A 27,324-nucleotide genomic window follows, 5' to 3' on the forward strand; every position below is an offset into this window, starting at 1 on the left:
TTCTTCCAGTCCTAATACAATGAACAATGGCAAATTCAAGAAAACTTGTGTTTTTTTTGTCTCACAGTTCAGTGTTCCTTAAATCATGCTGCCTTTCACTTTCATTTTATAAATCTACAACATTTTATTTGCTTCCTTGTCTTATTAAACAGAATATATTGACTAGAGATCAAATTTTTCTTAATGCATTTTGGAGTGCCTCTGCCTCCTTAATGTCCTGTTACTGAGCTTTTATTTATCTACTATTACTGAACTTAGCATTGCTGAAGTAACAGATAACAAAGTTTAATGTTACTTGAAATTTGAAGGCTTTGTTGCAGAGGGGGAAAAAGCTCATGGGTTCAGTGTTAAGTCCTTGTTCTTAGTTCCTCGGAACCTTTTTTATTTTTAGATTTGAATATGTGAATGTTACTACATTTATATATTTTTGTACCTGTGATAATTCAGGATATTTTCTGACAATAGATAAAATCATCTTTTGTCTACATCTTTTATTTCTTTTTTTAACAAGCCACCACCCACCAGGGGTTTAATTCTCCCAATAAAAAGGTCATTTCAGAGAGGGGCCCTGCCTTGTCCCCATCCAGGGGTGAAGATCTACAGAGCACTCTGGGAATGTCCAAGCCCAGTACATATTTTATTTCAAACTTCAAAATACTGCCCTCTTCTCTCTAGTATTATGAGGTTTGATGAACAAACCTATAATTTAGTTATACTTTCCCCTTTCTCCTAAATTTTCATCTTCTCCAGAAAAAAAAAATAGAGCTCTAATTTTTAGGCTCTCATTAGAAAGCTGTTTCATTTACTTTATAACTTCAATCTCTGAGATTTCTCAGGACCTCTTCCAACTCTGGTATGTTTTTCCTGAGGTATAGGGAACCCAAACTGCACAGCACATGTAGCTACAGACACAGAGTGGTTTTGAATAAGGGCAGGATCACAAGTTCTAATTTGCTTACAGTGTTCTTTCTGATAATGCCCAGCATTTTCTGGACCTTTTGTGATCAAACATGCAATGTGGTATCTTAAGGGAACAGTCTAAGCTGATTGAACAGTGTAGCTTAAAATCCATTATTCTAAAAGTATAGTTGGTATTGCTTTTCTCTGAGTGTTCCTTCACATTTGCCTTCACTGATGGTCACTTGCTATAATTTTGCCTATTTATACAGCCTCATGAGAACCTGTCTTTTAATTTTGCGTTTTGATTAGGAACAGCTTTAAGGCCATTTGCAAACTTGAAGGTTTTACTTTATTGCTTCTACAAATATTTATTGAGTACCTAATGGGGAATCCAGTGATGAGTGAAATAGATAAGCCTCTTCCTTCATGAAACTTACATCCTAACATTCTTCTACTAGATTATTGGGTCCCAAAGCATTTATATAATTATGAAGACTTCCTTTTTAAAATAAATTTTTCATGAGTCATTATTCGGTAGTGGTATGTCTAATGGCTGGTCCTTGAGAACACATATGTGGATGTGAAGCTGGGTTCCCTTACGGGTTGGAAACCACCATTCTAGGTAATTTATGAAAGCGTAAAGCTCTAGTCCAAAACCAGTCAATGGGTTAAAAACTCTACTGGTTATATTTCCCCATGAATGAGAATTACATGAAGACATACATACGGATGCACACAGATAACATACCTTCACCCAAGTTTTATGGAAGTCAGTTGTTATTTTGTTCTGGTTTTGTTTTGTTTTTTTTTTTTTTGGTGGGATCTTAGTATTTAAAGTCTGTAGAAATTTTGTCTACTACTCTACTAGTTCTGCCATAATTATATATAATCATACTTTTTTTTTTTTTTCTTTGAGACAGAGTCCTCACTCTGTTGCTTAGGCTGGAGTGCAATAATGCCATCTCAGCTCACTGTAACCTCTGCCTCCCAGGTTCAAGCAATTCTCCTGCCCCTAGTTGAGATTACAGGTGTGTGCCACCATGCCCGGCTAGGTTTTGTATTTTTAGTAGAGACAGGATTTTGCCATGTTGGTCAGGCTGGTCTCGAACTCCTGACTTCAGGCGATCCACCCGCCTTGGCCTCCCAAAGTGCTGAGATTACAGGCATGAGCCACAGCACCTGGCCACTGTTTTCTTTTTCTTTTCCTAAGATAGGGTCTCGTTCTGCCACCTGGGCTGGAGTGCGGTGGCGCAATATTGGCTTACTGCAACCTCTGCCTCCCAGGTTCAAGTGATTCTCCTGCCTCAGCCTCCTAAGTAGCTGAGACTACAGGCATCTGCCACCATAGCCGGCTAATTTTTGTGTTTTTGGTAGAGACAGGGTTTCACCATGTTGGCCAGGCTGGTCTCGAACTCCTGACCTCAAGGGATCCCCTGCCTCAACCTCCCAAAGTGCTGAATTACAGTCATGAGCCACCGTATCCAGCCAATCATACTGGGTTTTATTGTTGTTGTTGTTGTTTGAGACAGAGTCTCGCTCTGTTGCCCAGGCTGGAGTGCAGTGACGTGATCTTAGCTCATTGCAACCTCCACCTCCTGGATTCAAGAGGTTCTCCTGCATCAGCCTCCCAAGTAGCTGGGTTTACAGGTGCGTACCACCATTCCCAGCTAATTTTTGTATTTTTAGTAGAGGTGGGTTTCACTATGTTGGCCAGTCTGGTCTCCAACTGACCTCAGGTGATCTGCCCACCTCAGCCTCCCGAAGTGCTGGGATTACGGGCGTGAGCCACTGCGCCCAGCCGAATCATATTGTTTTTATACCCTCAAATAATTCCAACAGGGTGATTTGGCATGCTGAGGCCCTTTCAAAACTAAGATGCTCCTTACCCACATCTAGTTGATATGTTTACTTAAATGTTTGGTAAAATTTCCTGGGCAAACTAGTAGACCCTGTAATAAACAATAAGATTTATGTTCATCTTTAAAAAATATTTCCAGATATTCCCTAGGTAGAAACTTATTCTGAGAGATGGTATAGTCGTCAGTCTGCCAGTCTTGGAGTTGTTCTTTACCCCCAAGGGGGCTGTTCATATTGTTGCAAATTCCATTATCTCACCTTTGAGTGAAATTTACTCCCAGCCTCCAAACCAGTGATCCTGCCTTGCCTCTTGACTAGGCCACTCTAGATCACTCAGTGAGCTCACCAGGTCTGGATCTATCTAGCTTGTTCAGTGAGACATGGGGTCTCACTATGTTGCCTAGGCTGGTCTTGAACTCCTAGGCTCAAGCCATCATCCCACCTTGGCCTCCCACCAAAGTGCTAAAAATAATGAAGTTACGTAAGTAATGCAATTTGAAACAAATAGTTTGAATAATTTTAAAATGAAGATAAACAAAAGAGAAAATAGTTTTATCTGTTGAGATACTATTTTTTTTTTTTTTTTTTTGAAACGGAGTCTAGCTCTGTCGCCCAGACTGGAGTGCAGTGGCACGATCTTGGCTTACTGCAACCTCCATCTCTGGGTTCACGCCATTCTCCTGCCTCAGCCTCCTGAGTAGCTGGGACTACAGGCACCTGCCATCACACGCCCAGCTAATTTTTTTGTATTTCTAGTAGACACAGGGTTTCACCGTCTTAGCCAGGATGGTCTTGATCTCCTGACCTCGTGATCCGCCCACCTCGGCTTCCCAAAGTGCTGGGATTACAGGCATGAGCCACCACTCCCAGCCGAGATACTTTTAACATTTGGAATATTCTTGTAACCTAACTCCATTCTGGAGTATTTTTTCTAGTCTGTCCATTTGTCTTTCCTCTTTTAATTGTGTGCTCATCACCCTCACTCATTTTTCTAATGGGTTGCTTATCTTTTATTTATTGCTTTGTAAGGGCTTTTTGTTTTTGTTTTTGTTTTAAGGAGCGGAGAGTTTGATAGGCAAGAAGGAAGGGAGAAGACAGAAGGAGGACGCTCCCCTGTACAGAGACAAAGGGGGGGGGGCTCCAAAGCCAAAAACGGAGGTCCCCACCGGCCACGGATACTGGTCAGGTATATATGCAGAGGCTGGAGGAGGCGGTGTTTGATTTGCATAGGGCTCAGAGGATTGGTTTGACTAGTCATGCCATTCACGTAGAGAAAAAGCTGGCCCTCCCACCCTAGTCTTTTAATATACAAATGCATGATGCCGTGACGTTCTACACACGTGAGGATATGTGGGGGTGGCCATGTTGCCAGGAACTTGCAGGGAAAGGGCAAGAAGGCTGCGGGAATCTCCATGTTTGGGTGGACCCAGTTTCTAATGGCCGACTTGCATATCAAAGGTTGCTGGCCTGGCTCTAAGAGCCCGGGCTTTACAAGAAACTTTTCCAGAGATGCTTTAAAACTTCCCAGTGACCCCTTTTCCTACGACACTCCCCCACTGTGGAGATGCCACACTAACTCTGTTAGGGGGTTTTGGGCGACGACTCTTTCTGGCTACTTCCTGCTGAAAAGGGACGTCAAATGGGGAACAGCAGCTAGGGCTCCTCCTGGGGTTGATCTAAGAGTCCTCAGAAGATGGCGTGTCCATGTGTGGTTCAGTTTGTAGCACCATTTGGAGTTTGATTGCAGTCTGATGATTGAATTTCCTTTCCTGGCCCGTGCACCAAAATGATACGGCTCTGATGAGTGGAGGAACACTAGGGTTCTTGGTCCTCATGCCGGTTTAGAGAAAATGACACAGACACGACGTGGAGTGGTTTTAAGGAGTGGAGCATTTAATAGGCAAGAAGGAAGGGAGAAGACAGAAGGAAGAAACTCCCTTGTACAGAGACAGATGGAGGGGGCTCCAAAGCCGAAAGAGGAGGTCCCTCTATAAGGGCTTTTTATGTCTTAGTTAAGATATCAAGGATAATTATATGTTGCAAATATTCCTTTTGATTTGTTGTTTGCCTTTTAACTTTGTGCTGGCAGGTTTTTGGTAAATAGAACTTTTTTATTGGTTTTTTCTTTACAGTTTCTTCTTTTGCTTTATAACAGGGTACATTAATTTTGATTAATTTCTATTTAAAAACAATGCGATGCTTTAGAGCAAGGTTCAAGTAAATATAAACATGTAGGTACACGGTAGAGTACCTTATTCACAGTTATTGATTACTGCTGTTTTTGGTTTTTCTTACTGGGGCTAAATAGAAAACAGGATGTGATCTTTGGCTTTTAAAGGCTTTCAGCTTTGGCATTTAAAACATTCTTCTTAAAAATAGGGAGAGTCTCACTGTGTTCCCCGGCTACTCTCAAACTCCTGGGCTCAAGTGATCCTCCTCCCTTGGCCTCCCAAAGTGCTAAGATTACAGGTGTGAGCTACTGTACCTGACCTAAAATCTCATAAAGTTTTTTTTCTGCTGCTAATATTGAGCTCTCACACCGTTTACTAGCTCTGATTTTCCAGCAAAAGATACTCACTTTACTTCTGACCATTCTCAGTCAATCCCTGAGATTTCTCTATGAGGAGAGCTTTACTTCTGATGTAATCTTTCTCTGCTTCAAGCCTCTGCAACTTCATATTAGATAATAGCAAACTCTCAGCTAATCCTTATACACACAATCAACTTCTCCTCTTCTCCCACATGCTTTCTCCATCTCCTAAATGAGAGCTGGGAAATCTATTCTGCCCTTTCCCCTCAATCTTTTTTTTCGTAGACAGTTTTGTTTTGTTTTTTTGAGATGGAGTCTCGGTCTGTTGCCCAGGCTGGAGTGCAGTGGCAAGATCTCGACTCACTGCAACCTTCTCCTTCTGGGTTCAAGTGATTCTCCTGCTTCAGCCTCCCAGGTAGCTGGGACTACAGGCGTGTCCCAACTAATTTTTGTAGTTTTAGTAGAGACGAGATTTCACTGTGTTGGCCAGGCTGGTCTCGAACTCCTGACCTCAGGTGATCCACTTGCCTTGGCCTCCAAAAGTGCTGGGATTACAGGAGTGAGCCACTGTGCCTGGCCTTTCCTAGACATTTAAAAGAAAGAAAGAACAAAAAAGAAATAAAAAAGAAGCTTATAAAGCAAATATCATGCAGGTGTTTCCTTATAGTTATGATCACCCTGCATAGTAAGTCACTTGGTATTGAGTACCCACTGCTTTCAGTGACATCGGGTATGTTCCTCTTGTTTATGGGTTCCAACACCTCCTACTCCAAGAGACAAACATTTGTTCTGTTCAAAACTTTATATCTCATTCCAGTGGTGTATTCTGCCAACCCATGTTTAGATAATTGGTATTGCACTTTATTATTACCATAATTAGATATCTTCCCAATGGGAGGGAGTATAATTTTCATTTTCTGTGAGAACTCTTATGCAGGCAGATGTGTTTTGCTGGGAGTTGGGAGAGGGGCAAGAACCAAAGCTGGAAACCTGTTGATCCCATGGGGTGGTAAGAGATATACCTCTGCTATGCCACCTGCTGCCCTGTGGTTCTGAGTGGGTTTTTGTTGTTACTGTTGTTATTTTTCCCTTTAAAAATTATAAAAGCAGTCTATCAGCCCCCTAAAAAAGTTTTGAAAAACTAACCCAATAGTAATTCCACTACTCTGCACATAATCATTTTCATTTTTTTTTAAATCTTGACTCAAATGCATGCATAATTTTACATTGTTATAGTCTGACAACATTTTTGTATTAGTCTTTTTAAACTTGACATTATAAGTAATTGTCCTTGTTGCTATATAGATTTCATAGTGAGAATTTTTTAAAATTAATTAATTAATTTATTTATTTAGAGATGGAGTCTCACTCTGTCGCCCAGGCTGGGGTGCAGTGGTGCGATCTTGACTCATGGCAACCTCTGCCTCCTGGGATCAAGTGATTCTCCTGCCTCAGCCTCCGGAGTAGCTGGGATTACAGGCGCCCACCACCACACCTGGCTAATTTTTGTATTTTTAGTAGAGACAGGGTTTCACCATGGTGGCCAGGCTGGTCTTGAACTCCTGACCTCAAGCTATCTGCCTGCCTCAGCCTTCCAAAATGCTGGGATTACAGGCAAGAGCCACCGCGCCCGGCCCATAATGAGAATTTTTAATGACTGCATTACAGCCTATTAAGTATTTTTTTTTTTTTTTTTTTGGTCTTAAGACATTTAAATTCTTTTTGTGTGTGTCACTCTCTTTTGTGCTTTTTAAATAATGCTGTAACATATCATTTTTGCATATAGTTTTTGAGAATTTTTGTTCTTAGGATAAATTTCTGGAAGTGGGGTTCCTGGACCTAAAGTTTGCCACTTTTCTGGTTCTGTGAAGCTACCATACTGCTTTCTAAAAGAATTGTGCCAGTCTGCATCCTGAAAGGTTTTCAACATAAATGTGACATAAGAAACACGTAAGCCAGTAAAGGCCCTGGAGTGCTGAAGCAGATCCAGGTTTTAAAGGGACATGGTGAGGTTTTTCTTCTCCCTCCAGCAGGTTTGAGCCAGCCAGTTTCATGTTTCATCTTAAGTGTGAGTTTTATGAGAATTTCCTAATGGAAGATCTCTCTAGGGCCTTGTGTTTCCCATGTTGCAGTAGTTCTGTAGCTCTGCTTCCCCAGATCATGAAGGAACCAGGTGCATGAAGTTAAAATAGAATTATTATCTTATTCTTTGTATATTAAGTCAAAATAGAATTTAGGCTTCCCCCAAATTGTCAACTGACCAATTTGATAACTGTTGGTACTTTGCAAGTCACCTTGCTCCTCAGGTTTAATGGAGGAGCATTTACCAACTGGTAACAGTTTTAGGGTGAAAAGGAATCAAGTGTGTCTGCTGAACAGAGAAAAAATACCTAGGGATGATGTAATTTTCTAGAGTTTATTAATAAGACAACACAAATAGCAAATCATTTTGGATTTGATTGAATTTATGCAGCAAAAACCCCCAAAGTTATATAAAGTTAGTGAGTAATTGCTAAGAGTAAATTAGCAGAAGAAGTTATAGCCAGGTTCTATGTATTAATCAGTAGTTTTCTAAAGGCTGGAAGTGCTGAGTGGCTTTTTGCTAGTGCACATGATCATGGAGGGATGAGGTTCCCTGAGAAGCTGGGGGAGTATGGTAGGAGCATATTCTTTGTGGCTTTGTAACTAGCCGTCAATTTCCAGGTACTGAGGTTTAAGATCATCCAAGCAGGCTTGTCGCTACATCTCACTACTCTTTCCATCTCTGCCCCCACCTCTTCAGCATTTTAGAAACCTGTTGGGGTAAAACTGAGGTGGGTGGCTTCCTGTCATAGTATGTGGGGTTTTGCGTGGGTGTCCTGGCTGTGTGTGCATTAGTTTGATGGGTGTGTAGTGAAGATGGTCCAATGGGACCCTGGTGGTCACTGATTCTGTTCTCTGTTTCTGTTATAGCCCTTGCCAGCATCCAGCCATGGGGGATATGAAAACCCCAGATTTTGATGACCTTCTGGCTGCCTTTGACATCCCAGACCCCACCAGCCTTGATGCCAAGGAGGCCATCCAGACACCCAGTGAGGAGAATGAGAGTCCCCTCAAACCTCCAGGCATATGTATGGATGAAAGTGTGTCCTTGTCTCACTCAGGATCAGCCCCTGATGTGCCGGCCGTGAGTGTCATTGTCAAGAACACCAGCCGCCAGGAGTCGTTTGAAGCAGAGAAGGACCACATTACTCCCAGTCTCCTACACAATGGATTCCGGGGCTCAGATCTGCCTCCAGATCCCCACAACTGTGGGAAATTTGATTCTACTTTTATGAATGGAGACAGTGCCAGGAGTTTCCCTGGCAAACTGGAGCCTCCCAAGTCAGAGCCATTACCCACCTTCAACCAGTTCAGTCCAATCTCCAGCCCAGAACCTGAGGATCCCATCAAAGATAACGGATTCGGGATAAAGCCCAAACACTCTGACAGTTATTTCCCACCCGCTCTTGGGTGCGGAGCTGCGGGGGGCCCAGTCCTGGAGGCTCTGGCTAAGTTTCCGGTTCCAGAGCTGCATATGTTTGATCATTTTTGTAAGAAAGAACCCAAGCCAGAACCCCTGCCCTTGGGGAGCCAGCAGGAACACGAGCGAGGTGGGCAGAACGCAGTGGAACCTCACAAGGATCCGGATGCCACTCAGTTCTTTGGGGAAGCTTTGGAGTTCAACAGCCATCCTAGCAACAGTGTCGGAGAGTCCAAGGGGCTTGCCCGGGAGCTTGGTACCTGCTCATCAGTCCCCCCTAGGCAGCGTCTAAAGCCAGCTCATTCCAAGCTGTCCTCTTGTGTGGCAGCCTTGGTGGCCTTGCAGGCCAAAAGAGTGGCTAGTGTCACTAAGGAGGATCAGCCTGGCCACACAAAGGATCTCTCAGGGCCCGCTAAAGAGGGTTCTAAAGGTAGCCCCAAAATGCCCAAGTCACCAAAGAGTCCCCGGAGCCCTCTGGAGGCCACTAGAAAAAGTATCAAGCCATCAGACAGCCCTCGTAGCATCTGCAGTGACAGCAGCAGCAAAGGCTCACCGTCTGTGGCTGCCAGCTCCCCACCAGCAATTCCCAAAGTGAGAATCAAAACCATTAAAACATCATCAGGGGAAATCAAACGGACTGTCACAAGGATCCTGCCAGATCCTGATGATCCAAGTAAGTCCCCTGTTGGGTCACCTCTAGGGAGCGCCATTGCTGAGGCCCCAAGCGAGGTGCCAGGGGATGAGGTGCCTGTGGAAGAGCACTTTCCTGAGGCAGGCACAAATTCAGGGAGCCCCCAGGGGGCCAGGAAAGGGGACGAGAGCATGACAAAGGCCAGTGACTCTTCATCTCCCTGCTGCAGTTCTGGGCCCCAGGTCCCAAAGGGGGCTGCCCCAGGCTCACAGACAGGCAAGAAGCAACAGAGCACAGCACTGCAGGCATCCACCCTGGCCCCTGCCAACCTCCTACCCAAAGCCGTGCACTTGGCCAACCTGAACCTCGTCCCCCACAGTGTTGCTGCATCAGTGACAGCCAAGTCCTCAGTGCAAAGACGGAGCCAGCCACAGCTTACACAAATGTCGGTGCCCCTGGTCCACCAGGTGAAAAAGGCTGCTCCACTGATTGTAGAGGTCTTCAACAAGGTCCTCCATAGCTCCAACCCCGTGCCCCTCTACGCGCCAAATCTCAGCCCGCCTGCGGACAGCAGGATCCACGTGCCGGCCAGTGGGTACTGCTGCCTGGAGTGTGGAGACGCATTTGCCTTAGAGAAGAGCCTGAGCCAGCACTATGGCCGGCGGAGCGTCCACATTGAGGTACTGTGCACACTGTGCTCTAAGACGCTGCTCTTCTTCAACAAGTGCAGCCTGCTCCGGCATGCCCGTGACCACAAGAGCAAGGGGCTCGTCATGCAGTGTTCCCAGCTGCTGGTGAAGCCCATCTCTGCAGACCAAATGTTCGTGTCGGCCCCTGTGAACTCCACGGCACCAGCAGCCCCAGCCCCTTCATCGTCTCCCAAACATGGCCTCACTTCGGGCAGTGCCAGTCCTCCTCCTCCAGCCTTGCCACTCTACCCAGACCCTGTGAGGCTCATCCGGTACTCAATCAAGTGTCTTGAATGTCACAAGCAGATGCGGGACTACATGGTCCTGGCTGCACATTTCCAGAGGACAACAGAGGAGACAGAGGGGCTGGTAAGCAGACCCTCACTGTTATGGGTATCGGGCCCCTGGCTCACACAGGTTCCATGACTGGGCATGGAGAGGAAAGCTCATTGATATGGGGGCAGTGATGGAATCTTATGAGTCTTAGAAGAGGACGTCTGCCTGAATATTTAGTGCTTGGTGTTTGTTGGAAAAGGTGTCCTGCCCATTACTGAGGTGAGACCCTAAATTAGCAAGTGTATTTATGGACATGTCCCATTTCCATTTAGCTTTCCCTCAAAGGGTCTGTCAAGGCCCAGTGTCAGGCCGGAGATAGGTCTTTACTGCATGATCTCCCTCTGGTCTCTGGCAGGTGTCAGCACAGTCTTAGCATGTGACCAAGGAACTTGGGGACAGAGATAGGTGAGTCACCGCCCCTGCACCTCAGTCTGTTCTAAGAACTTTGTCTTTTTTTTTTTCACTTGAGACGGAGTCTCGCTCTGTCGCCCAGGCTGGAGTGCACTGGTGGGATCTCAGCTCACTGCAGCCTCTGCCTCCGGGGTTCAAGAGATTCTTGTGCCTCAGCCTCCCCAAGTAGCTGGGACTACAGGCGTGCACCACCATGCCTAGCTAATGTTTATATTTTTGGTAGAGACGGGGTTTCACCATGTTGCCTAGGCTGTTCTTAAACTCCTGGCCTCAAGTGATCTGCCCACCTTGGCCTCCCAGAGTGCGGGGATTATAGGTGTGAGCCACTGTGCCCAGCCAAAGAACTGTGTCTTTAATAAGTTGTTCTGACCTGCAGTGACACAGCTGTTTTTGCAGTCCAGTGACATAGCTGTTTTTGCAGTCCTTTTGTGGAAACTGCAGTAGGGCCAAAGGCAAGGCTGGGGTAGAAGGAAGGAGAGTGGACAGACATGTGGGGCCTGTGGCAGAGGTTTTTGGAGCCTCCTTCTTTCAACTGCATTCTCACCACTCCAGGAAAGCAACTGTGTTTATCTGCTTGTTTTGATTCTTGGTTATGCTTGATGAGATTCATTTAAAAAAAAAAAAAAAAAAAGGCCTTCTGCACTGAGAATACCCTTTGGCGCCTTCTGTGTCTGTGTTATGTGTTAGTGGTTTCCCTGAAGAAGGAGGCCTCCAGAAGGTGGTTCTCTTCATGACACAGCCAAACCCACCCCTCATGGTGCTTCCCTAAGCTGATGCTCCAGAGGCCTGGTGGGAGGAAAGCAAAACAGCTCTTTTTGCTTCAGTTCAGCCAGGGGTCTGTGCATGTGTTGGTAGCTGATGAGCTTTGCATGTGTTCTCTGAGTGCCCACTGTGCATGGGCTGGGGGTCTGTGCCAAGCAGGGGATGCCTGCAGAAGGGAGTCTCACCTTTAGGAGTTCACAGTGGCCTAGCAAGGGCAGTGGTCACCACCCAAACAGCTACAATATGTGGCCGACTGAGTGGGGCTAAACCAAGGTTGTAAACCTGATTGCATAGAGTGCTTCAGAGGGACTAATTCATGGTGACTCCATGCATGAGGAAGATGCTGCGTGGAGGTGACATTTAAGTTGGGCTTGCAAGGATGAGTTTGGAGGAGTAGGAGGGGCAAGGGTGTTCTGAGTATAGGGAGCAAAGGAGTATGAGAGAGCAGAGTGGGTGTGAAGAAGAGGAAATTGTTATGCATGAGGCTGGTCTTGGGAATATTAGGGTAGAGGTCAGAGGTTGAGTTTGGTGGACCTGTAGGGCTTCTCTGGAGGACTCAGCCCCCCAAAAGGGCCAGAAGGTTCTATAGGATCCCACTATGGCTTCTCATCTTCCCTGGTCTGTTTCAGTTTGCGTTTTTCTTCTGATGCGTCAGATGGGGTATGGTCACTCTGGGTCTGTTCCCCTGGGGCTTCAGTGTTCTTGCTGCCCCAGCATGGTTGAGTTGGGCCAGGTTTATTTTATCTGAGTCAAGGGGCCATGAGGGCCCTTGGCAGTGGAGATCTGATGCCTGGGCCTGGGAGTTTTTCACACTGGTCCTTACGTATCTTCTTTTTTCCTTCTTTCTTTTTTTTTTTTTTTTGGGTGAGACGGAGTCTTGCTTTGTCACCCAGGATGGAGTGCAGTGGTACGATCTTGGCCCACTGCAACCTCTGCCTCCTAGGTTCAAGTGATTCTCCTGCCTCAGCCTCCTGAGTAGCTGGGACTACAGGTGTGCGCCACCACGCCTGGCTAATTTTTGTATTTTTAGTAGAGATGGAGTTTTGCCATGTTTGCCCAGGCTGGTCTTGAACTTCTGACCTCAAGTGATCCACCTGCCTCGGCTCCCCAAAGTGGTGGGATTACAGGCATGAGCCATCACACCGGGCCTCCTTGTGCATCTTCTAAAATTCGAGGAGGCAGAGGTCTGGGTGTAGGATCCCAGGCTGGCATGGCACATTTCTCATCTTACATCCTCTCTGTGTCATTCTGCCCTAGTGGGAGCTGGAGAAGAGCACCAGCCGACAGGAAGGGAAGGAGTGCACAGAAGGCTATCAGGCCTCTCTCAGCCAGCTCCAAATCCCTCACAAGACCTCTTACCACTGGCTTCTGAGTCTCAGGGAAAGGGTGAACCCTGAGCTATGGGATTAAAAACTAGGCTTGATGGCTGCTGGGCTTGAGTTTTCCACAGGACAGTACCTAGCTTCAGCCCACGTGTCCAGGGCAGGGGGTGGACAGATAGGTTGCGCTCGACACCACAGCAGGGACTGCGGGAACAGCATTGGTTTGAGCTTTCCATCTTCTTCCTGGGAGTCTGCCCTTGAATGGAGCATGCCTCCCTCTGCAGTGACCCAGGGAGTCTTTCATCCTTCCTCTTGCTTTCCAAGCTACGTTGGTGGGGCAGGATGTCAGCCAGATGGATATTGTCATTCCACCCAACACAATTAGTAACAATCCCTTAATATTACCTACTATATGTTCATATTCAGATTTTTCCAGTTATGTCAAAAAATGTCTTTTTACAGTTGGGATTATTTTGAGTCAGGATCTGAACATGGGGCTACACATCACATTTGTTTATGTTTCATAAATAGCTCAATCTGGAACAGTACCTCTTCCCACTCCATCCTAGTAGACACCCTCTTTTCATGCCATTGACTTGTTGAAGAAACTGGGTCATGTGTTCTGAGCATTTTCCAGAACAATTCTGGGTTTAACTAATTGCTTCCTAAGTTTTCCAGAACTTTGAGTTTTGCTGATTACTTCCTCATGCAAGGAATTTTTTCCTCCATGTCCCATATTTTTTTCTGTAGACTAGAAGTTAGCAGTAAAGACTTGATTAGATTCAGGTCAGTTTTGATGGAGGGTGGGAGTGGAGGGTGCTGTGTTCTTCCTGTTTCATAACTTAAGGAGGCACAAAGTGCCTGATTGTCTCACTTTTAATGATGCTGAATTGATGAGAGTGAATTTAGGTGATAATATTCTGATCCCTTCAATGTAAAGCTCCCCACCTTTTACCTAATTATCCATCAGTAATCACTGTTTGAGTCTAATTTTATTGAGTTTCAAAGGATATTTTTCTAATTCTTTGTTTCTTTCGCATTTATTAGCCAGAGTTCTGTATAAAGTATCTTTTTTGCTTCCATGAGGGCTCTTTGGTTACTCTAAAATATAATTTATGTTGGAAAATGGGATAATTTGTTTCTTTTAATTAACAGTTCTCAGAGTTGTGAGTTGACACCCTGAAAATCTCAATTGGTGTTCTAAGAGTCCCTCTTCTATTGTTTTAAAATTGTGGTAAAATACATGTAACGTAAAATTTCCCATCACAATCATTTTGATGTGTACAGTTCCGTAGTGTTAATGTTAGGTATATTCACATTGTTGTGAAACCAGTCTCCAGAACTCTTCATGTTGCAAAACGGAAACCCTGTATTCATTTTAAAAAAGAAACAAACAAACAAAAAAACAATTCCCCATTTATCTTCCTCCTCCTAAGCCCTGGCAACCACCCTTATGTTTTCTGTCTCTAGGAGTTTGACTATTCTAGGATCTCATACAAATGGAATCACACAGCATTTGTCTTTTTGTGACTGGCTTTTCCATTTAGCATGTCCTCAAGGTTCGTCTATGTTGTAGCATGTCACAATCTCCTTATTTTTTGGCTGGGCGCAGTGGCTCATGCCTGTAAGCCCAGCACTTCCTGGGTGGATGAGGTGGGTGGATCATTTGAGGTCAGAAGTTCAAGATCAGCCTGGCCAACATGGTAAAACCCTGTCTCTATTAAACATACAAAACAAAAAACAAAAAAAACCTGGAAAACTAAAAAACAAAAATCAGCCAGGCTGTAGTGGTGCATGCCTGTAATCCCAGCAACTCGGGAGGCTGAGGCAGGAGAATTGCTTGAGCCTGGGAGGTGGAGTCTGTGGTGAGCCAAGATCGTGCCACTGCGCTTTAGTCTGGGTGACAGAGACCCTGTCTCAAAAAAAAAAAAAAAAAAATTCCCTTCTTGTGTTAAGGCTGAATAATATTCCATTGTGTGTATATAACACATTTTGTTTTTCCTTTCATCCATTGATGAATACTTGAGTTATTTCCACATCTTAGCTATTGTGAACAATGTTGCTATGAACATGAGCATAAAAGTATCTATCTTTGAGACCTTGCTTTTAAGTCTTTTGGGTATACACTCAGAAGTGGCACTGCTGGATCATATGGTACTTCTGTGTTTAATTTTCTGAGATACCACTGTACTATTTTCCACAGTAGATGCACCATTTTATATTCCCACCAACAGTGCCCAAGTGTTCCAGTTTCTCCATATCCTCTCCAGCACTTATTTTGTGTTCTTTCAAACAGTAGCCATCCTAGTATTTTTGAGGTGACCTCCTCTATTAGTTTTATGTTGTAGTGGCTCATTGTTTTTATATATTCAGTGTATTTACATATTCAGTCATTTTTTTAATGCTCATGTTATCCTATCTTTGGTCAGTGGCAGCCCCTTCGAGCTGGCTTCTATATCCCTTTAGGCAACTCCTTTGACCCCACATCAGTGTCTCCCTCTGTGAGTAGGACAGGTGTCCCCTTTACTAAGAAGTTAAGAGGGGCCTCTCCAGCCTGCAGGCACCAGCTAAGTCTTTTACTTTTTCCCTCTGGGCTGGCTGCTTGTCAGAGCTCTGCCCATCAGAGCTCAAGGAGTCTGGTTGTAGGACTTGTACTTCCCCTGGTTTTCTCCTGGGGCTGAGAACAAAGGAGCCGCTACCTAATCTGACCTTGTCTGTGGGTATATTTGCTTAGCTGTGGCTCAGGGAAACCCTGCCCCCCATCCCACCCCCACCCCCCACCCCCGCAACTCTCCTATCCCCCAGAGTGGGCAAACAGGGCTAGAGCAATGGAAACTGACAAGACTATTCAGTCAGTCTATATTGAGAGCCTTCTGAGTACCAGTCAGGGTGGTCTCAGATCCACTTTGGAAGTCACTGAACTACCTGACTAGAGGTGCTGAGCAGGTCTCTACCAGGCCAATGTTGGGGGTAGATGGCAAGAACTGCCTCTACTGAGCTATGACAGAGACCCTGGTGGGTCTAGCAGTGCAGTGAGGTCTTAGAATTCAAGATGTGCTTTCGGCCTCTGCACAGGAAAAGCTGGTCCTCTGCTAAGCCACAGGAAAGAAACACAGTCCTAGGGGCAGAACTGGTCTTTGAGAGAATAGAGTCAGGTCTGTCTCCAATTAATAGGGTATCAGACAAAGCTTTCTTGGGTATCAATATCAGCATTCGAAATGAGGTCTAGGAGTGTCAGAAGTGTCCGGGAGAGTTGGAAGAGAGAGTGGTTGGGGGAAGGGCTTATTCTGACCTGTGTGCTAGAAAGCCAGACAGCCCCTGTTGGAGAGCCACAAGCCTATGGCTCCTGCATGATCTGCTTTCTTGGTGTTCTTTCCTAGACCTGCCAGGTATGCCAGATGCTGCTGCCCAACCAGTGCAGTTTCTGTGCCCACCAGCGGATTCACGCACACAAGTCCCCCTACTGCTGCCCGGAGTGTGGGGTCCTCTGCCGCTCTGCCTACTTCCAGACCCATGTAAAGGAGAATTGCCTGCACTATGCCCGCAAGGTGGGCTACAGGTGGGTGCTACCTGGCTTGCTGTCCTGGTATTGCCCAATGGCTGGTCCTTTTCCTAAACCAGAACTTATTTCAGATAGTTTTGGTCTTAAGAGGCTTGAGTTTTAGTCTAACAGGACAAGAGCATTGTATGGTATGTGGACAGACATTTTTTATTTGGTAGCAGACAGGAAGAGCAAGAGACAGAAGAATAAGGAGTTTAAAAAACTTAAATATTAAAAAATTAGCTTTGAAGTTTTGGGGAGATTAGAATACATATAATACTTTGTCTATTTGGTTTTTAAAAGTATAAGTTTAATTTGCTCACAAAGTTATCACATTCAGCACATTAAATGTAAAGTACTGTTTCATTAATGAATGTACTAATTACAGTACTTGGAAATGTTTGCAGGTTTTAACAAATGGGGCTGCAAGATGCCAAACTCAAAGGGCTTTAGTATCTTTCTTTTTGTTAATTTTTGTCAGTTTGTGGCAAAATAGGCAAAACCTGAGACTGGAAGAAAGGATCAGCCTCTTGGTAAAATCAAGAAAACTCTTATTTTAAATGGAATCTCCTCCTTTGTGTCAAACATAAGCAAGAAGTCATTTTCAGGAAAAAGATTAAAGTGAGGGAAAAAGCTTCCCTCTAGAGTTATTGATCTGTAATTTGTTTTCTGCTATTTGACATTAAATTTTTTTTGGTTTTAAGTTCATTTGACTTTTTTGTGTGTACTTATTATTGTCTTTAGCATTGTGTTAGACACTCAGGATACAAAAATGATTAAGAAACAGAGCTTGCCCTGGTAGGTTACAAACATAAGAACATAAGTAATTATAACTCAGAGTGCTAAGTCCCACAATAGAGAAATGGTCAGGAAGGCTTCCTAAAGGAGATATTAGGAGATTTTCAGGCAGAAGAAGGGGAAACCATATCTGGCAAGGGCCTGAGCAGGAATACCAGCATACACAAAAGGGGTGTCAGGAATGATGAGTATGGTTGTATAGAGGAATGTCAGGATGAATTGTGGGAGTGGGGAGAAATGAGACTAGGGAGTTGGCAGAGGCCAGGCCATGCAAGACCTTGTATTTCTTGGCAGACATTTGGACTTTATCCAATGGACAGTGAGGAGCTACAGAAAAATTTGCAGCAGGGGAGTGATTTGGCTAGTGTATTTTAGAAAGATCATTCTGGGAAGCAAATACATATATTAGTGAGGGGAGAGACTGAAGACTTCTTGAAAGGCAAGTGTGATGATCCAGATGAGATGCTGAGGGCTTCACTGAAGCCATGATCGTGGGAATGGAGAGAAGGTAGATTTGAGAGGGGTTTAGGAAGAAGCATCAAGATTTGATAATAGCTTTTATATGAAATGAGGGATGAGGAGTTTGGCAGAGGCAAGCCCAGGCTATGCAAGACCTTATATTTCTTGGCAGGCATTTGGGCATTTTCCAATGGACATTGAGGAGCTACAGAAAGATTTGCAGCAGGGTAGTAATCTGGCTAGTATGTTTTAGAAAGATCATTCTGGGAAGCTAACACATATATTAAAGTTTTGCAGTGACTCCCACATTTCTGACTTGGGGTAAACATTTTATTTTTATATTTTTTTGAGACAGGCTCTCACTGTCACCCAGGCTGAAGGGCAGTGGTGTGATCATGGCTCACTGCAGCCTTGACCTCCCGAGCTCAGGTGATCCTCCCATCTCGGCCTCCCAGGTAGCTGGGACTACAGGCACGCACCACCATGCCTAGCTAACTTTTTGTGCTTTTTATAGAGACAAGATTTCACCATGTTGCCCAGGCTGGTTGCAAAACTCCTGGGCTCAAGCGATCCTCCCACCTCAACTCCCCAAAGTGTTGGGATTACAGGCGTGAGCCACTGCACCTGGCTGGTATAAACATTTAAAAATGTAGACTGATTTCTTTTTCATCTTATGGAGGATGGAGTATCTAAAGTACATTAAAAACAAGACAAACCTAAGACAGGATTATACAAAGCACTTACCACCAAGTTGCTGAAGAGCATTGCTTGGCAGCATCCCAGCTACATTTTAAACCAAACATCTGAATATGTTTTTACAGTATCCTGTAACACTTAAAAATACCTTTCTAGCCTTGATTTAAGTGTATGCTGCTTGTTCTGAGATCAAATAGTAATACAATCAACACTTAAATATTTATCTTTGAATCTTGAACCCAAGAATTTTTTTTTTTTTCTTTTTCTTTTTTTAGATGGAGTCTCGCTCTGTCACCCAGGCTGGAGTGCAGTGGCAGCATCTTGGCTCACTGCAATCTCCACCTCTCAGGTTCAAGCGATTCTCCTGCCTCAGTCACCTGAGTAGCTGGGATTATAAGCATGTGCCACCATGCTTGGCTAATTTTTGTATTTTTAGTAGAGCTGGGATTTCACCATGATGGCCAGGCTGGTCTCAAACTCCTGACCTCAGGTGATCCACCTGGCTTGGCCTCCCAAAGTGCTGGGACTACAGGCATGAGCCACTGCACCTGGCCCAAGAAATTTTTAGTTGTATGGATGGGTTAATACTTTTCATTTTTAATTACATATTTTCTTATGTACAAGTAAAAAGAAATATCTCAAAAGCAATTCAGTTTATCAAACCTTTTTGTAAGGAATGCCAGACCAAATGTGTTGTGATTCAGCTAAAGGGATTACTGAAGATAGTGATATTAAAATTTTCAGTGATCTGCAGTTGAAGTCAGAAGACACACACAACACTACAGTGTTCATAACAGAGTTGTGCAATCACTACAAACAATTTTAGAGCATTTTTACTATCCAAGAAGAAACTTAATATCCACCACTCCACCACTTCTTTCATCCCCGTAACCCTAGGCAATCACTAATTTACTTTCTGTCTCATAGCTCTTCTGGACATGTCATATAAGTGGAATTATATAATATTAGCATAATATTTGCAAGGTTCATCCATGTTATAGCATATATCAGTATTTCATTCCTTATTATGGCTGAATGAGATTCCATTGTGGGGATATACCATGTTTTGTTTATCCATTTGTCAGCTGATGGACCTTTGGGTTGGTTCTACCTTTTGGCTTCATGAATAATGAATAATGTGTATAATGCTGCTGAAGAACATTCATGTACAAGTTATCATGTGGACATGTTTTCAGTTGCTTTGGATACCTAGGAGTAGAATAGCTGGGTCAGATAGTAACTCTATAGGGAGGGGAACATCACACACCGGGGCCTGTCAAGGGGTGGGGGATTGGGGAGGGATAGCATTAGGAGAAATACCTAATGTAGGTGATGGGTTGATGGGTGCAGCAAACCACCATGGCTCTTGTATACCTATGTAACAAACCTGCACATTCTGCACATGTATCCCAGAACTTAAAATATAATTTTAAAAAAGGAAAAAAATAGTAACCCTGTTTAACTTTTTGAGAAACTGTCAGACTATTTTCCAAAGTGACTGCACCATTTTTACATCCCCACCAGCAGTGTATGAAGGTTTTGATTTCTATACACCCTTGCCAACACTTGTTATTGTCTTCTTGATTTGTAACCATCCTTATGGGTGTGAAATGGTATCTTGTTTCCCTGATGGTTAACTAACAGTGTTGATCATGTGCTTATTGGACTCCATCTTTTTTTTTTTTTTTTTTTTTTTTTTTTTTGAGACAGAGTCTCACTCTGTTGACCAGGCTGGAGTACAATGGCACTATCTCGGCTCACTGCAACCTCCGCCCCTCCCTGGGTTCAAGCACTTCTCCTGCCTCAGCCTCCTGAGTAGCTGGGATTACAGGCGCCCACCACCATGCCCGGCTAATTTTTGTATTTTTAGCAGAGACGGGGTTTCACCATTTTGGCCAGACTGGTCTTGAACTCCTGACCTCAGGTGATCCCCCGACCTTGGCCTCCCAAAGTGCTGGGATTACAGGCGTGAGCCACTGTGCCTGGCCTGGACTCCATCTTCTTTGGAGAAATGTCTATTCAGATCATTTGCCCACTTCTGAATTGGGTTATTTGACATCTTATAATTGAGTTGTAAGAGTTTTTTATATCTTCTGAATACAAGTTCCTTGTCAGATTTGCTTATATTTTCTCCCATTCTGTGTATGTTAATTTTTTTAGTACATTCTCTTTTTTTTTTTTGCCCAGAAATTTTTTTTATTATTTTACTTTAAGTTCTAGAGTACATGTGCACAACGTGCCGGTTTGTTACATATGTATACGTGTGCCATGTTGGTGTGCTGCACCCATTAACTCATCATTTACATGAGGTATATCTCCTAATGCCAGAAATTTAAATTTCATTCAGTAGGCTTATTGTTAGTAATTCTAATTTTAATATTTTGAAACTATTTTTATGTATTATCAGATATAGCAAATAATTATAATATTGTTCTTAAGAATGATTTTCAGTAGAAAAGACAACAGTTACAAATGTAAAATCAGAATTTAAATAAAAATACTGTCTTAACTTCAGCTGGGTTAAATATATATAGTCCCCTCCAAAATATATAGTCCCTGGTTCTTTCCACTAAAAACTCCTAAAATCAATAACATAATAAAACTAAGCAACCCCAAAACCCATACAGTGATCTCTAAATATTATTCTTCACTAAAAGGATCAGTTATTTTGAGAAATGTCTGATTAATTATGAATTTATTTAAAAGTTTATTGTTATTTTTAGTAAATGTTCAATTCCATTCCCCAAAGGACCTCTAGAACAAACAAACAAACAAACAAACAAAAACAGGATGAGCACGGAAAAACAATGCAGAAGAGGAGGAGAGAGAGGCTTTTCTAGTTTATAAGAGTTATAACCACTCCCAAGATAAAATCAGGTCAAACAAACAAAACCATGAATCTAGCTACATATCAATTTATGTAGCAAAATTACATACCGTCTATCCAAGACGGTATGAGGAACTCTTTTGCACAGATAGGCAAACACTCTGTTTTGAGTGACAATGCGATCTTCTTCCTCCTTTCTTAATCTACAGACTTCCATTTGCAAAGAAGCAATAGTTTCTTGTTGCTCAGTTCGTTTTTTCTTATAATGCTGGCACTTCACCTATAAAGTTTTCTGCTCCTTTTGAAGATCTTTTATTTTATTCTGTTGCTGGCAAGCCCTATTTAGTGATTCATCCTCCAATTCACCAATTTTGGATTTCACACTCTCCATAATTTATTCCAAGTCATTAGCTCGTTGTTCTTGATTGGTTGCTCGGCTGTGCTCTAGCTGAAGTTCATTTCTAAGCTGCTGATTAGTTTCTATAAGCTCCTGTATCATGTTCTGTTGACGTGAGGTTTCTTCCACCAACAATTTCAAATTCTGTCTCATCCTTTGTGATGACTGTTTGTCAAAAATGATGAGATCTTTGAGATCTGTTCTTTTGACTAGAGACAAAGGTTTTAAGCCATGCATCATCAATAGCACATTTATGCTTTCCCATTCTGCTTCTTCCTGCTGTTTTTCAGTCATGAGTCTATCTGATGGTTGATTGGAATCCTGAGGTTTAAGGGCTACCGGAAACATAGTTTCTTTTGTAGAATCAAAAGAAACAGACATTGGCAATTAAAAAATTTGAGTTGCCTCAGTCATAGCATACTACTCTTGCACTTTACACCTGGTCATTCAGGTTGATCTCAATGAAATGATCACCCAACAAGTCTCATGTCTGAAACTGGATCTTCATCTTCCTCAGTCGCCACCTCCCACCAGCCAGTACATTCTCAAGATACCTATGTTCCATTTTATTGAAATCTACTACAGAGTTTTACAATATATTTTATGTTTTGTATTATTTTTGCTTTTACTTGATAATGTAAAAAGTCTCTATATATGGTTATTTATATAATATAAATATATATATAATTTATATGTATTTTATGTAAAATATGCATACACATATATTTCAGAATTTTATAAATTGTTCTGTTCTTTGTTAATAATTTGGAGAGTGGCTAATGATGTCACAAGGAAGCAAGTTTAGACTGTTTTAATGTTATTTTCTTATTTGTGATTATTAACAAAGTTAAATACTTTATGTTGTTTATCTTTTCTAAAACTACATATTTCACAACATATGATTCTATAATTGCCTATTTTCTCTTAAGCTGTGGTCAAGTGCGGTGTCATATGGTTGGCACTCTTTTCTGCACACTTTCTCATCAACTTGTAAACCCCGTTGGATTCAGTCCTTCATTGAGGGTACTTTGCATGTGTTCTCACTTTCAGTGAGGTTTCTCGAAGAAATGTCTACAAGATACATAGAAGGAATTTTCAGTAGCATTCGAGAAGGATATATTTCTACTGTTTCTGCAGGAGTTTGGTCAAACGGCACAAATAAAGCCACTTAAGAGATTCTTTACACATATCAGGTGTACTTGGCCACTTTGGATGAATGTGGAATTATGTGCTTTTTTCTCCTCATAATACTTTGTAGTGTGGAAATACTTGTGTGTGCTAGAAGTTGGTTTCACTCTTCTGTTTAGCAGGAGGGAAAGGAAAATTAAGTAAGTAGCTTGTATAGAAGCCCTAATTTAAAGCGTACACAAATTTAGTAATGAATGCTCTATGGAGTTCACTGCAAAAAGCTTTCTGGTTCTGTGGGCTGCTCTTCGTTGCTAATTAAATTTTCGAAGGTGATTCTCTACCCTTCCCTTCCAGTACATACAAGGAAGAAAAAAGATTGTTCAGGATTCTGTGGTGATTTATGTGGACTGTGAAAATGTATCACACCTGTAATCCCAGCAATTTGGGAGGCTGAAGTCGGTGGATCACCCGAGGTCAGGAGTTCAAGACCAGCCTGGCCAACATGGTGAAACCCTGTCTCTACTAAAAATACAAAAGTAAACTGGGTGTGGTGGCAGGTGCCTGTAATCCCAGCTACTTGGGAGGCTGAGACAGGAGAATCGCTTGAAACCAGGAGGCGGAGGTTGCAGTGAGCCGAGATTGTGCCACTGCACTCCAACCTGGGTGACAGAGCAAGACTCTGTCTCAAAAAAAAAAAAAAAAAAAAAAATATGTGTGTGTGTGTGTGTGTGTATATATATATGTAGTAAAATGAAGGGTAACATTCAGGAGTCAAAGAATTCTTAAATGAAGGCATGCCTTTTATTTTAGCAAAGCAGCTGCCTCTCTTTAGTGCCTATGGGGATGTCAATATTATGAGGGCAGACAGTATTGCCACAAAAGGAAGATAAAAAGAAATAGCAGAGAGGGGAAAGATGTTTCCTCATGTAGGGGAGACCTGTGTGTGTTCATAGGCAGGAGGAAAGACTGAACACAGGAAAGGGACTAGTAATTTTCTTTTTTTTTTTTTAGACGGAGTCTCGCTCTGTCGCCCAGGCTGGAGTACAGTGGCACAATCTCTGCTCACTGCAAGCTCCGTCGCCTCCCGGGTTCACGCCATTCTCCTGCCTCAGCCTCCCAAGAAGCTGGGACTACAGGCGCCTGCTGCCATGCCCGGCTAATTTTTTTATTTGTATTTTTAGTAGAGACGGGGTTTCACCATGTTTGCCAGAATGGTCTCAATCTCCTGGCCTCGTGATCCGCCCGCCTCGGCGTCCCAAAGTGCTGGGATTACAGACGTGAGCCACCGCGCCCGGCCAAGGGACTAGTAATCTTATGGATGCAGGTCACTAGTAATCTTATGGATGCAGGTCATATTATTCTCCGATATCAAAAAAAGGGAAGGCAGTATTTATAGAGAGATGTTGTGAAGTTGAAACAAGTTCCATATGGCCTCAATTTCAGAAAAATGGTTTAAGACAATTGTTTATCTTATTTATGCATTGTAAAAAAAATGTATCCACCAAACAAAACTCGGAAAATACAAATTGGTAGGGAGAAAAAGAAATGAAAAGTTATCCCCATAGTTCCACTAAGAAGATATCACAGCACTTTTGAGCTATGTGATCCAGTAGAGTATAGTACCAGCCATTTGTGGCTACTGGGTGCCTGAAATTTGGCCAGTGCAACTAAGAAACTGAATTTTTATTTTATTTTGTTAATTGAAATAACCACATGGCCACATGAACAGTGGAGCTTCCCCCCTCTCCCCCCAGCCAGGGGACAGGTTTTCGCTCTGTCACCCAGACTGGATTGCAGTGGCACAATCTTGGCTTACTGCAACCTCTGCCTCCCGAGTTCAAGCGATTCTCCTGCCTCAGCCACCTGAGTAGCTGGAATTACAGGCACGTGCCACCATGCCCAGCTAATTTTTGTGTTTTTAGTAGAGATGGGGTTTTGCCATGTCAGCCATGTCTCATCTTGAACTTCTGGTCTCGTGTGGTCTACCCTCCTCGGCCTCCCCAAGTGCTTGGATTACAGGCGTGACCTACTGTGCCTGCCCCAGTGGAACTATTCACCATTCCTTCATCACAACAAGTTCCAGTGAACAACACTATGGAGTATTTCTTCCTGGACTTTAAGGGTTGTTTTAATGTAGTTGTTGTTTTGGTGAGCATAGCATTGCCTGACTGTATGTTTTGTTAAGTGGCCATCCCTGCTTACTCGTACCACCAGCCTGTGGGAAGGCATGGGCTTTGTGCAGCCTCCTTTGGAATTTCTTGGACTTCTGCAGTTGTCTCACACTTAAATACTGTTTATGCCATTACTGAACCATTTTATTCCCTTTCCACTTCCACCGACTTCTCTTAGGTAGGCTCAGGTTTTTGGTTGGCAGAATATCCTCTGGCCAGTGCAGGGAAGGTTGGGGTTTCTCCCTTCTATACAAGGCATGGCCTTGGGCTTGGGGGCCCCTGTGTGGCCACATTGTGCCAGACTGTAGCAAGCAGACCCTCAGGATATACTTGTGGAGGGTGGAAGTCTGAGTGATTGAGGGAGGGAGAGGGTGCCTGGATAGCTCTGTTCCTCTTCTCCATCCCTCCTCTTGCAGCACCGCCTCTGGGTCCGGTACTCCCTCTACTCCACCCACACTACCCCACTTTTGTCTAGGTGCATCCACTGTGGTGTCGTCCACCTGACCTTGGCCTTGCTGAAAAGCCATATCCAGGAGCGACACTGCCAGGTTTTCCACAAATGTGCATTCTGCCCCATGGCCTTCAAGACTGCCAGCAGCACCGCGGACCACAGTGCCACCCAGCACCCCACCCAGCCCCACAGACCCTCTCAGTGAGTGCAGCTCCAGGGCCAGCAGGCCCTGTGGGGCAGAGAGGAGTAGCCTGGGTGCTGTAGTGGGTGGCATAGGAATGGGTGAGGGAGCTAGGGTTAGTGGCAGAGGTGCCTGGGGTCATACTAAGGATGTCCTGACGCAGGGGAGCATCCACATTGGCTCAGGGTAGTGCTTTCCCAAACTTGACCCTGGTTCAGAGAGAGCAGAGATGGGTGGAGGGGCTGCGTGGTGCCTTGGCCACCTCACACCCTGGGGCTTGTCTCATCAGGCTCATTTATAAGTGCTCCTGTGAAATGGTCTTCAATAAGAAGAGGCACATTCAGCAGCATTTTTACCAGAATGTCAGCAAGACGCAGGTGGGCGTCTTCAAGTGCCCTGAGTGCCCACTCTTGTTCGTGCAGAAGCCGGAGTTGATGCAACATGTCAAGGTGGGATGCCTTGTGGGAGGAGGCTGGGGAGGAGGGCACGTGCCTCAGGTTGGGGGTCCGACTCTGTGCATCTTTCCCCTTGCCCAGTTAGTAATCGCTCTCCCCATCCTCAGAGCACTCACGGTGTTCCCCGAAATGTGGATGAGCTGTCAAGCCTCCAGTCTTCAGTGGACACATCCTCAAGCCGCCCCAGCTCTCGAGTTCCCACTGAGCCCCCAGCCACTAGTGTGGCTGCTCGGAGCAGCTCCCTGCCTTCTGGCCGCTGGGGTAGGCCTGAAGCCCACCGCAGAGTGGAAGCCAGGCCTCGGCTGAGGAACACTGGCTGGACCTGCCAGGAGTGCCAGGAATGGGTTCCAGATCGGGAGAGCTATGTGTCCCACATGAAAAAGAGCCACGGTCGGGTAAGTGCAGCCACACAGTTACAATGCAGAGCCCAGTCCTCTGGACTTCTTTCTGTGAGACCAGAACTCCTAGTGTTCCTGGTGCTTTGGGCAGCGCGGGTACCACAGATCTTGAGGTCTTTGGGATTATCCTCCTTTCTGCCTATAGCATCTGAGAAGAAAGATGCACCCAGAACTCTCTTACAGTTCTGATGCTTTGTGTGTTGCCACCTCCTTCCTCAGACATTGAAGCGGTACCCGTGCCGGCAGTGTGAACTATCCTTCCACACCCCCAACAGCCTGCGCAAACACATCCGCAACAACCACGACACAGTAAAGAAGGTCTACACCTGCGGGTGAGTCCCTGGGGATGGTAGTGAGGAGGCCTGAGGTTCAAAAGACTCTGTCCATGGCACCACTGGGTCTTTTCTCTGCTGCAAGATCAGGTGTCTAAGACAAGAGACAAGTGATTTCCAACTGGAAGAAGTTGCAGCTAAGTCAGAAATCAGGGGCAGGTCAGAAATCAGCTTCCAGAACCTGGTAGCTCCTGAGACCTGCCGTGTCACTCTCTAGCCCAGGACTGCACAGCCCATCAGTCACGAAGCACCCTGAGGTTTAAGAGGAGGGATGGTGATGTGACCATGCACCCCTGGGACTGAGAGGCTTCTACACCATCTGCCTGTGCCTTAGGATATACCCAGGCCCTTTCACTATGACTACTAGCCTAGCACTTGGGTCTGTGGGCAGTGACATCAGGGAGTGTTCAGTGAGATTGTGGCTGAGGGCCAGGTGTCAAGAATGCAAGTATTCTAATGTGCTATTGTCTGCCACCTTGGCTGACCTGCTGGCTGGATCTCTCTGAGGATCCCAGCACCAGCCAGCCCAGGAGTCTGCTCCAGACTCTCT

At 44.3% G+C, this 27,324-nt stretch overlaps 1 protein-coding gene and 1 pseudogene across 5 annotated transcripts in view; one reads left to right on the plus strand and one right to left on the minus strand.

Moving 5' to 3' along the window:
• Nucleotides 1–27,324, plus strand: part of ZNF592 (zinc finger protein 592) — a 57,208-nt gene that overhangs the window by 23,728 nt on the left and 6,156 nt on the right. For 3 of the 5 annotated variants that reach the window (XM_050796082.1, XM_050796081.1, XM_050796084.1), the window contains 6 exons: nucleotides 8,240–10,478; nucleotides 16,321–16,499; nucleotides 25,433–25,609; nucleotides 25,879–26,038; nucleotides 26,152–26,439; nucleotides 26,662–26,774. In XM_050796082.1, coding sequence (XP_050652039.1) covers nucleotides 8,240–10,478; nucleotides 16,321–16,499; nucleotides 25,433–25,609; nucleotides 25,879–26,038; nucleotides 26,152–26,439; nucleotides 26,662–26,774 — 3,156 coding nt within the window. Of the gene's footprint in view, nucleotides 1–3,814; nucleotides 3,944–8,239; nucleotides 10,479–16,320; nucleotides 16,500–25,432; nucleotides 25,610–25,878; nucleotides 26,039–26,151; nucleotides 26,440–26,661; nucleotides 26,775–27,324 lie in introns of all 5 variants that reach the window. The other 2 variants (XM_050796080.1, XM_050796083.1) reach the window with 1 other exon arrangement.
• LOC126958386 (centrosomal protein of 70 kDa-like) lies at nucleotides 19,664–22,194 on the minus strand (annotated as a pseudogene).

This window comes from Macaca thibetana, chromosome 7 (genome assembly GCF_024542745.1).
Source record: "Macaca thibetana thibetana isolate TM-01 chromosome 7, ASM2454274v1, whole genome shotgun sequence".
NCBI classification, from domain to species: domain Eukaryota; kingdom Metazoa; phylum Chordata; class Mammalia; order Primates; family Cercopithecidae; genus Macaca; species Macaca thibetana.